Consider the following 11258-nt stretch of genomic DNA (forward strand, 5'->3'; position numbering starts at 1 on the left):
GGGCGGTGGAGAGGCACAGCCCACCCTGTGCCATGCTCAGAGCTGTGGCTTCAGCACTTGGGGCTGAGAGCAGAGGATAACAAATAGATTTACCCCAACAGCTCCCAAGGTGCTGGCTGCTGAGCAGAGCAGGCTCATGGTCCTGCAGGCTGGGCCCTTCCCTGCTGGGCAGGAGCTTCTTCTTAAATGTTTTGCCAAATTCTTTGCTGGCTGGAGAGTGACTGTTGAGACAGCACTGAAAGCTGAGCAGTGGTTTGTTGAAAACTCTGCTTGGGCAGGGGATAAATAATGTGATTTTTTTCCCAGTGACCACCCTTAGACACCCCCAAGCACCGGACTGAGCTGTGGCTGCAGGTGCTGCTGGCTCCTGCAGCGGGGCTGCTTCAGCAGCATCAGTGAAAGCCCAAGTGCCTCTCTGCAGGCTCAGTCTCCCAGCAGAGCTGCAGTCCTGTGCTCTGCCTCTCTGCCAGCACGTTTAGAGAGCTCCCTATTCCCCAGGCCTTGTGTGTGCCCCAGGCTGTGACCATTAAACATTCCCTGGGACTGTCCTTTGACTGGCTAACGGGGCAAAGAGGGAAAAGCCATTTCCCTCAAACCCACCCCACCCCCTGCAAAACATCTGGGTTTTAAAACAACGATTTCACTGCTCTAGTTTGGGATCAGCAGAGCTGAGGGGCTGTAACGTGGCTGCACATTGGGTGGCAGGAGCTTCTTAAACCAGAGCAGCTGCCAAAGCATCTGAACATGGAGCTTCTGAGGAGAGAGGATCCGCTGCGAACTGCTGACTCCAGGCTCTGCTTCCCACCTGGCTACTCCACTCAGCATTCCTTGGGCCCTGCAGCTTTTGGATGCCTCTCTCCTGAGCACCCAGGAGTGGGGAGCGTTCCTGAGCTCAGTGTCAGGAGGAATGAGCTGTTGCTGTCTCCAGTCCCAGCAGCTCGAGGAGGCTTTTCAGAAGGCTCAGACAGGATGGGGAGGTTTGGTTGTGTTGCTGGCACATCCAGATGTGTTTCCAGCCAGACCCTGAGCATGAGCAGGGCAGGGAAAAATATGTGGAGCTTGGGCTTCCAGTGGGAAACAACAACAGAAAGATCCTTTCCATTTCTTTCAGCTGCACAGTGATGCCAGGAGCTTTTATTTCAGAGAGTCTGGATTTCTGTGGGAGGGGGATTGAGATGCACCTTTGAATGTGTATCAGGAAAATCTGCACAGGGAAAATGCAGAGCACAGAAAGTAGGTCTGGCTGCTGGCTGTCACTTCAGTGCAAATCAAAGTGTGTTGTGGAAATCTTTGTGTGTCTCTTAAAAAAACAAACAAAACAACAAAAATAAATGCAAGAGCATCTGCTTGTGTATAAATAGACCTGTTTTTTTTTTTCTGATTTTGTAGTTCCCATTACAGCATATGGCAATTTTTCTGGTGTGCCAGAAGAGCAGGAACATCTCCAGGAAATGCTCAGGTTACAACACCCAGATAAAAGCTGCCTGTGCCACCTTTATAAAGATGCAGCCAGCTTAGTCTTGGAGAGGGCAAATGCACTGGGGAATTTGTGGTTACCAGACTTCTCTCCCTTCTTCTTATATGTTTTGCCAAATTCTTTGCTGGCTGGAGAGTGACTGTTGAGACAGCACTGAAAGCTGAGCAGTGGTTTGTTGAAAACTCTGCTTGTGCAGGGGATAAATAATGTGATTTTTTTCCCAGTGACCACCCTCAGATACCCTCAAGCACTGGATTGAGCCGGGAGGGAGGGCAGGCACCTCTGGAAGGATGCTGCTGTCCCTGGGAGTGGAACAATGTCCAGTGAGCCCCAGCACAGCTGATGGGACTGGGTTTGTTGTTTATTAAAGACAGACCTTTGTACAGCAGGAACAGAAAATCCTATTTCTGTACCAATAAAAACTCTGCTCCCACAGTTGCTGTTATTGGCAAACCCAGTCACTTTGGTGTTTTTGGAGAAGTATTTACTGGGAAAGAGTGGATGGTGAGAAAGCTTCATCTGCTTGCATTTTGCTCTGGTGGCACACACGTTGCTGTGGGACTTTGTGCTTCATCCCTGAACCCTTCCCATGGCACCCCAGTCCTGCAGCAGGGACAGGCAGTGCCCTCCTGCTCAGGTCTGGCTTGGACCCTCCTTTCTGAGCAGGGAACCATCCTTGGGGGTCCCACTTTGCCCCCAGGTCACTGGGATGGTGCAGGGGTGTTTGGCAGCAGCCAGGCTGGTTGCGTGTGGGCTATGAGAGCAGCAGGAGCACAGAGCTTGAGTGCTGCAGAGGGACTGAAAGAAGCTTCTCTCATAAATGCAATTACACAAACATGCTTGAGCCGTGTGTCCTGTTTAATTCCTCCCCAAGAAAAGAGGCATTCCTCAGGGCACTGCTTTTGTCTGAGTCAAAGAGATATCCCCGTGCCTCAGGCATCCTCTCTGGATCCACAGTGGCTCCTCTGTGCCCTGGGTGGCAACTAATATTGGCCTTCAGATTCCTCTGGAGATCATTTATCCCTCCAGGACGCAGGGAATTGTGTGCCAGGCAGGGATTTTATAGCTGGCAGAGCCCTTGCTGCCATGCAGACCCCACAGGCAGCTGGCACTGCTGGCTGTGGCTCCCTGCCCGGGTGCCCCGTGGCATTTTTGCCCTCTGAGGTGCCTCTGCTCCATGGAAAGGATCCTTTTGCAGTTGGAGATCTTCCCAAGGAAGCTGTCAGGGCTTTGGCTGCCTCTCCACGAGGCAGGAGTTGGGCAGGTGATGGAAGGGAACAAGCCAAGGAGGGCAGGGACCTCCCAGAGATTGTTTTATGTGATGTGGGGTTGCTCTTAACCAAATAAATGACCATTGTTAGAGGGCCTGGAGGTAAAACATGGATGTTTCTCTTTTCCCTCAAAATTCTGTCTCCCTTTTTAAGGGTTTTTGGTCTGAAATAATCAGCTGAGGTTTTAAGAAAACCACTAAACATTCCAAGGTTCCTGGTGAGGTGCAAAGTAAAGCAGCAGATGGTCCAGAAAAGCTGCTTTTTGACTCCCCCAGGCCCTGCCCCTCAGTGCAGACATTCCCCGAGGTGTCCCACAAGGTAACCTGTCTACAGACAACCCTGCTCTTGCTCACAAGCACCAAATGTTTAATTCAGTGTGTGCCTGTCAGAGCACATTAAAAATGCAGGTGGCACTTGGTGCCTGCCAGCCAGGCGCTGTCACGGGGCGACGCCACAGCCGTGGCACACTGGGAAGTGTTGGGAATGCCGGCAGTGTCCTGCCAGGCTGGCACTGCCCTGATCCCTCCAGAGCTCTGCCTTTCCCTGGGGATGCTCTCAGCTCCAGAGGAAACGTGGGCAGAGAGGATGTGCGCGGATTGTCTGGGCTGGTTTGGCTGCTCTGTGGTTCTCTCCGTCTCCTGCTGGGTTTAGCCCCAGTCCTGAGGATCTCCCAGCGGGAATGTGAGGTTTGCACACAGCTCAAGGCTGAGGTCTCTTGTGGGATGCCTGGAGCTGTGTTTGTGTGCCCGCATCCCAATCCCTCAGCTGGGTTCAGCACCTGGCTGTGCAGTTCCCAAGGAGAATTCATGCGCAAGTGAATTTTGAAAAGTTTGAAAAGAGTTTGAATTTTGAAAGTTTGAGAAGAGATTCAAACCAGTTTCTGGCACCCTTCGGGTGAGGCTGAGGAGTGGTGAAGTTCATAAACACCAAAAGGGTGAAAAGAGATTTTTCTGGGACATGAGAGAGAAAACTCAGCTCTCGTTGGGCCTGTATGAACACTGGGAATTCCAGGTGTGTCCTGTGAAAAGGACAGGTGCTGGAGCTGGAGAAGAGTTGCCTCTTTCCTCTCAAGCAGCCAAGTGAGCTTTGTTTTCTTGCCTTGCAGTCCTTCCAGGGCAGCCAAGGACGAGCGTACCTCTTCAACTCCGTGTGAGTACCCTGCGCACGCCGCCTCGCTTGGGGGGATTTAACAAAACCCTCCAGAAAAAGGGGAAAAAACCCAATTTCCTTCAGAAAACCTCTGCCTGGGAGTCGGGAGCTTCCTGAAAACGGTGGAGAAAGAGGCAGAAATAGCCCCTGATTCATATTTGAGTCGTGTAGGGGTTTCAGATTAGCAGCAAGGAAAAGGTGATTTTTTTCGTCATCAGGTTGAGAAATCAGAGCTAATGGCTGAGTCATTCTCCTCTCCCAGCATCTAGTGGGACCCAAGAGCCAGAGTTTTGTAAACGTGGGGATAGATGATATCTAAATATGCACTTCATAAAAACCAAGTATAATTTTCCCAGTGACTGGAAATAGTTTTGGGGAGGTCACTGCTGGTCTGTCTTTCAGCAGAGCTGCTGATTTCAGTCACATTTTTCAATTTTCCATTTGGGAAAGTAAATCAGTTTGAGAACGAAAATCTTTCTCAAATGCCTAATTAGCACAAGTGACTAGAGTGTTATTAATCTCCTGCTCAAAGCTTTCACTGAGTTTTTTAGTTGAATAAAAATCCCATTTTACCTTTTCATTCTGCTCTGGAACTGCCAGAGAGCTTTGTTCTGGGCACAGCTGGGAAACTCAGAACCTCCTGCTCATGTTTTCAAACACTGCAGTGGAATCATTGTCAGCTTTATTTTATCTTGATGTGGAAGGGCACTAATGGGGAGCATCTGTGCTTTGTCCCAGAGTTAACGTGGGCTGTGGCCCTGCAGAGGAGCGGGTGTTACTAACAGGACTGCACGCCGTGGCAGATATTTACTGTGAAAACTGCAAAACCACGCTGGGCTGGAAATATGTGAGTATTTGCGTCCCTGGCTTTGCCCCTGGGCAGCTTTGCTTCAGCTGAGGGGGTGGAAGGATCATTTTGGGAGCCCAAAATGCAGGTTTTCACCTGTAACCATCATCCTGCCTTGTGTGTGTTGCATTCAGAGAATCAGCTTTAATGTAGGGGGTTTTTTTACTAAAAATTTACACCTGGTTTTGGTGGGTGCCCCTCATTGACATTTAACATAAATGAGCGTAGTTTCAGTCCTGTGGTTCACACTGTCTTTTATCTATTATTCTGGTAGATGTTATCAGAATAATAGAATGCTCCATTAATCCTGTGTCCTTCCCACTGGAAATGCTGTTTAACACAAGTTTATCTGTTTGCTCTTCAAAAATTCAATTACCTTCCAGTAAAATCCAGTGTTACATCCTAATTTCTCCTTCTGGAGGCCCACACCATTTTGTCCAAACATTTTCACCAGTGTCTGAACTAATCCTAGTTTGTATCCGTGACCTCTGGACAGAAACACTCTTCACTAAGCCAGGTGGGAGGCTATAAAAGGGAAAGCGTCAGAAATGGCTGGGGTAGGAGTCCGTGCAGAAGCTCTGGGATATTTGGGATCCCAGAGGTCTCCTCTGTGCTTCCTCAGCTGCAGGCACAGATCTGTTTAGAGTGGGATCTTCTCCTGGGACTCCATTTCCACATTAAATCCATCCCATTCCCAGTGAGAGAACCACTTCAGTTCCAACAAACTTTAAATTAAATTCCCAAACCACCTTGGAGAGAGCTGCATTTTACCACCAATGATCCCTAAATCCTGGCCCTTGGAGCAGTTGCCATTGGCCTGCAGAAATCTGCACATTTCATGCTGATAATTCCTTTTTCCCAGCATGTGAAGGCAGCTAGAAGCAGGATTTAAGATTCCAGAAGCAGAATTTAAGATTTTAGAAGCAGGATTTCAGATTCCAAAAGCAGGATTTTAGTGTTCTAAGCCTCAAGATTTAGGGTTCTGTGAGGAGGCATTAGGGTTCTAGACTCACTATTTAGGATTATAGTAGCAGGATTTAATATTCTAGAAGCAGGATTTCAGATTCCAGAAGCAGGATTTAAGTTTCCAGAACCAGTATTTCCTATTCTAGAAGCCAGATTTTGGATTCTAGAAACAGGATTTAATACTCTAGAAGCCAAATTTAAGATTCCTGAAGCAGAATTTAAGATTCCAGAAGCAGGATTTGGGATTCCTGAAGCAGGCTTTAGGATTCCAGAAGCAGGATTTAAGAATCTAGAAGCAGGATTTGGTATTTCAGAAGCAGGATTTGGGATTCCAGGAGCAGGATTTGGGATTCCAGGAGCAGGATTTAGGATTCCTGAAGCAGGATTTGGGATTTCAGAAGCAGGATTTGGGATTCCAGAAGCAGGATTTGGGATTCCTGAAGCAGGATTTGGGATTCCAGGAGTAGGATTTGGGATTCCAGAAGCAGGATTTGGGATTCCTGAAGCAGGATTTGGGATTTCAGAAGCAGGATTTAGGATTCCTGAAGCAGGATTTGGGATTCCTGAAGCAGGCTTTAGGATTCCTGAAGCAGGATTTGGGATTTCAGAAGCAGGATTTAGGATTCCTGAAGCAGGATTTGGGATTCCAGGAGCAGGATTTAGGATTCCTGAAGCAGGATTTGGGATTTCAGAAGCAGGATTTGGGATTCCTGAAGCAGGATTTGGGATTCCAGGAGCAGGATTTAAGTTTTTTCCCTCACAATCCCCCTGAGAGCCGGCAGGAAGACCTGCCGTTGGCTTTGTCTCTGTGGGCAGGGCTCAGACTTGCGCCAGCATTCCCAGATCTGCTCCACAACGCGATTCCCCCCCAGACCCCACCTCGCCCTCACTCCTGCTCCTCGTTTCATTTCAGGAACACGCTTTTGAAAGCAGCCAGAAGTATAAAGAAGGCAAATACATCATTGAACTAGCTCACATGATCAAGGATAATGGCTGGGATTGAGGGGGAGAGCCCAGCCCTAGCAGCGTGCAAGCGATGCCATCCAACCGAACATTATATCCAAGAGTGAGAGAGTGACTGAACGCTTGGTTCCATGCATTTAGAGGCTCTGCAATCCAGGAGCATCTTCACACCCTTCTCCATCTTTATTGGTGACTGGCCTCTAAATTTCTGTCTCTCTGTCTCTTTGCTTTGTATCTGTTTGTGAGTTGACCCTGGCTGCTTCTCTCTCTGTTCTGCCGTTGGCTCAGAGAATGCACCGAATGCCCGACAGCCATTCCATGTGCCCAGTGCTGGATCCAGCCTGACCTGGGCTCTCCTGGCACCTGCCAGGTGTGGGAGGAAGACCCCGAGGTTTGGGCAGGAGAAGGTGGGAGAGGGGTGGGGGAGCAGGGCCCGCAGGGGAGCCACCAGAGGGTGATGCTGTGCTTCTCCTTTCAGTCCTGGGTAAGCAAGGCTTGAAACCATCTCCTTGTCTAAATGGACAGAGAAACACCTACTTGGCTGAGAAGGAGAGAGGAATATCTCCTTGTCTAAAAGGACAGGAATTACCTCACGGCGGCGTTTTCTCTCCAAATCCCGAATCCATCGGCGGAGCCTCAGCCCGAGGCGGCTGAGCCCGAGGCAGAACCAGTTCCCCCCACAATCTGTGTTTTGTTTGCTATTTATGAGCTCGTTGTTGGAGGGGGCAGGACCTGGAGGCTGGAGGGATTCCCTGCCTCTCCTTTGTCTCGCTGCTGTGGGGCAGGGAGGCCGTGGGGAGCATCCTCACGGCTGGAGAAACCAAATCCTGACTCGTGAGCCCTGCAGAGAGGAGGAGAAAACCACTTCAGGCACAAGGAGGCTGGAGCTGCAGCCCAGAAAATGTGGCAGGGTGAAAAAAGGCACGTGCGAGGCAAGGAGGGGGAAATGCCATAGAGCAGGATGGGGACAAACAGGGACAGAGGGTACCCCTGGATTTCCTGGCCTCCCCTGAGCACCCTTGGCGGTGTTTTACCAATCTTTCACAAGTGCAAGGAGGAAAATGTAGTTACAGAACCTTTTCCTTGAATGCCAGGCTCCGCTGGGGGAGCCTGGCACAGAAATGGGGCGAGGAGGGAGCCGAGTTCCTGGCGGTTGTGTTGCACAGGTGGATATTTCAAGCCCTGAGGTATCCTCCCCAAATCCCTTTTCCCTTTTCCCACTCCCAGAAGCCCGTTGGAGGCACGGGGAGAATGGGAAAGAAAAAAAGAAATCAAACATCTCCCCACCACCCCTGGAATGATCTATGCCTTGAGGGGTGGATGTGGGTGTCAAAACCGCCAGGGACAACGAGTCCTTCCCATTTGAATTTTTCCCTGGTGATTCCTGAGCACCTTCCCGAGGGGGGTGGTGGGGAAGGGGCGTCGAGTGTGACAGGGGAGCTGCGTTGGGCCAGAATCAAATGAGAAGTTTGCTCTGCAGCAGTCCAGCCAGTATCTGGTGCATAACCCAGGACTATTGAGCTGAGTTCTTTTTCTCTCTCCCCGAGTGAATTTTTCTTTTTGTTGGCAGAATTCTTTCAAGTAGGTTAATCCATGGGGGGAAATCTTCCTTAATCCAGAAGGAAAGAGTGTTATGCAGGGGGTGGGGACTCCTTGTGAAACAGAAGCTTTGGAGCTGTAATCTGTTGTCACTGGCCCCCACCCCTGAGAGATTCCAGGGGGCTGTGGAGGAGTCATTTGATGTTCAGTTGCAGGGAATGGGAACAGAGACTGTCCTTAAGGATCAGGGTGGAATTCAGGGTTGGATCCTTGTGCTGAAAGCCAAACCCGATGAAGCAAAGGTTGACTTTTTCTCTCTCAAAGCTCTGTTCTTGACAACCTTGGAGAAATGAGGTGGAGTTGGCCGGGCTCCTGCAGGGGATGGAGTTTGTGACCAACCTGTCCAGAGGTGGCTTCTGCCCTCACCCTTCTGCTCTGGCTGTGTAACAATTGCTTCAGCTTTTGTTTTGGATTGTCTCTGCTTCTGTCAGCCACATTCCCTCAGTGACAAATCCAGTAAAAATCAAAAATTCCACAGCACCTGCTGTCTCGTGGACTCTGGCACTGACCTGGTGCCATTTCCCTGTCCTTTCATTGAGGATCCATGGCAATTTATTGGGTTTTGACTAGTGGGAAGTAATTCCTGTTCTTCAAAGAGCTCTTTAGTCTCCACAGAGCCTTTAAAGGAGCTGGGAGAGGTAAGGGATCATCCCGAATCCTGTGAGGCTGAGAAGAGCACACAGGGCTCATGGTTTGATGTTGGTATTTGGAGTGACTGCTGATCAAAAAGCAGAATAAAAGGCAGGGCTGTGCAGAGAACTGCTCTGAGAAATACCAGCTCCAGAGAGCTGCTAGGTGGAAATGGTTTTGTCCATTTGGGACAAAAAAGGACAATGCCCCATCAGACCTGGCTGGTTTTTACTGGTCACAGTGTTGGGCTTCTATTGGCAACCAGTCCAAGCTTGAATAGGGCAAGGTCCTAATCTGCTTTTAATTGGTTTTGTCCTGTCAGTCTCTTGCTGAGAGCCTGGCCCTGAGCCCTGATGGAGCCCAGTGTGTGTGGCTGTGCCTGTCCCCAGCACCCAGAGAACTCCCTGGGGAGTGGCTGTGATGTCCTGCACAGGTGGGAGAGGAGAAATGTGCTTGTGCAGCTCCTGTGTGTGTCCAGCGAGCAGGGAGAGCTTTATTTGGCTGCTGATTCCCCTGGGAGCTGGGGGCTGGCAGGAATTTGGGATCTGTGCTGCTGACAAGAGCGACACACTCAGAGAAAACCAAAGAACTTCCCTGCTGAGCTGAGCCAGGTGGGGCCTTTTCCCAGGAGAAATGGAGATGTGGCCCATGGAAGCTGCTTCCTGAGCACATGGTGCTGCTTTCCATGGGCAGCATCCTCAGGAGAACACGGACAGCAGCGAGTTTTCCTCCTTGTTTTGGTGTCCAGCCTCGTGCCTGGGCAGCTGTGAGCACCCTTGAGTTTACATCCCCCCCTCTACCCCAAAGCTCAGACTTGAGTAAGTTTTAAATTGTTTTTGCTCTGGTGGATTGTCTGGTGTGAAATCCTGACCCCTGTGAGAAATATTCAGATGATAATATATACAAAGCAGAAAAAATAACCCCCAGACGTTATCTTGTGAAATATACGTTTGTAAATAATATTTAATTTTTTTTTAAAAGAAATAATATATTTGGTGCTGTTTTCTCAGAGCCCCTCCCTGAGAGCACTTTTTTTTGTTGTTGTTGTTGTTCATGACGATCCTGTTTCCTTCTGTATTTGTTGGAAAATATGTTTAAAGGGAAACAAAAAAAAATCATAATTTACGTTGTCCTCTGAAGTGGATCCGTGTTTCCTGTGGATGTGGCAGGAGAGGGGACTCCCAGCTGGCAGATTTGGTGGCTGGGCTGGGGACAGCAGCCCCCAGGGGGGATATTTGGGCTGGGAGGGGCTGCAGGACTCAGGAGGGCTCCAGTTCCCCTCTGGCTTTCCCTGGAGCCCAGATCCCCTCTGCTCCCAGCAGGAATCCCTCGGATCCCAGTGGGGCTCCAGGTTTGTAGGATCCAGGCCTGGGATTTTCCCTTGCACCAGTGTTGGCTGGAGTGAAGTAGATGTGGAGCTGCAGGAATTGGGATTGGACAGGAGCTGCAGCCTCGGACTCGCTGTTGCTGGGGGCAGCAGGGATGGAGGCTGGAGCTTTGAACCCAATGTTGATTTTAACCTAAACCACAAATCTTTGGATCCTGGTTTTAATTTTGAGGGGAGGATTTTTTTTGTTGTTTTGTTTATTTTTTTTAACCAAGCTGCTACGTAACAAATTAGAGTAAAAGTTTACCTCTCTTGGCAGTAAAGTTCATTTATTTTGTTCTCCTTTCTGTCTTTAATCTCCCCCCTTCTCACCCTCCTCCGTTTTTATTTCATTTGGTCTCTTGTTTATCCCAAAGTGGACCAACAGCACAAAACACTGGACTGTGTTTTGCTGAGCAAGGAGCTGTTCAAGAACTGTTGCAGGCTCTTTGATTCTCTGGGTTTGGTGCACACGACTTCAAACCACACAGGAGCAAAACCAACCCTGCGAAATAAACCCCGTTGTTCTCGTGATGATCAAGTGAGAATTTTCTCTGTATGCATTTTTCTGACTGCTCTGTCAGAGTGTGTGAATCATGCATTTCACTGCACTTCCCTGCTTTGGGAGGAGCTTCCACGTGAAGCAGTTTTGGGATGAAGAGGGCACACCAAACACCAAGCTCAGCTCAGTGGGAAGGAGCTCTTCCCACCACGGGAGAGGCCTCAGTGCTCAGAAACAATCAGGTTAGACAGAGATTTTCTGCAGAAATCCTGGTGAGAAAGAGCAAGCAGAAGAGGGGAAACGAAATCATCTTGAATTCAGAAAAAAAAAAAATCAACATATTTAAATGCAAGCAGAATGGCACTGTGTAAGGTACAACCACAAATAAGCTGTTCTCATCGTTACAACTGTGTGTATCCTTTGTTTTGTTCTTCCTAAGGAAATGGGAATGCTTTCCCCACTGACAAAACTAAGGACAATATTTCCAA

The 11258-nt window shown here is 49.3% G+C and overlaps 1 protein-coding gene across 1 annotated transcript in view; it reads left to right on the forward strand.

Annotated features, from left to right (window-relative positions):
- YPEL2 (yippee like 2) overlaps positions 1-11258 on the forward strand; it is a 33310-nt gene that overhangs the window by 21790 nt on the left and 262 nt on the right. The window contains exons 3-5 of the mRNA XM_068210636.1: positions 3854-3897; positions 4636-4744; positions 6624-11258. The exon at positions 6624-11258 is cut by the window's right edge and continues 262 nt beyond it. Coding sequence (XP_068066737.1) covers positions 3854-3897; positions 4636-4744; positions 6624-6713 — 243 coding nt within the window. The 3' untranslated portion in view covers positions 6714-11258. The remainder of the gene's footprint in view (positions 1-3853; positions 3898-4635; positions 4745-6623) is intronic.

The sequence above is a fragment of the Anomalospiza imberbis genome, chromosome 20 (assembly GCF_031753505.1).
Source record: "Anomalospiza imberbis isolate Cuckoo-Finch-1a 21T00152 chromosome 20, ASM3175350v1, whole genome shotgun sequence".
Lineage (NCBI taxonomy): Eukaryota > Metazoa > Chordata > Aves > Passeriformes > Viduidae > Anomalospiza > Anomalospiza imberbis.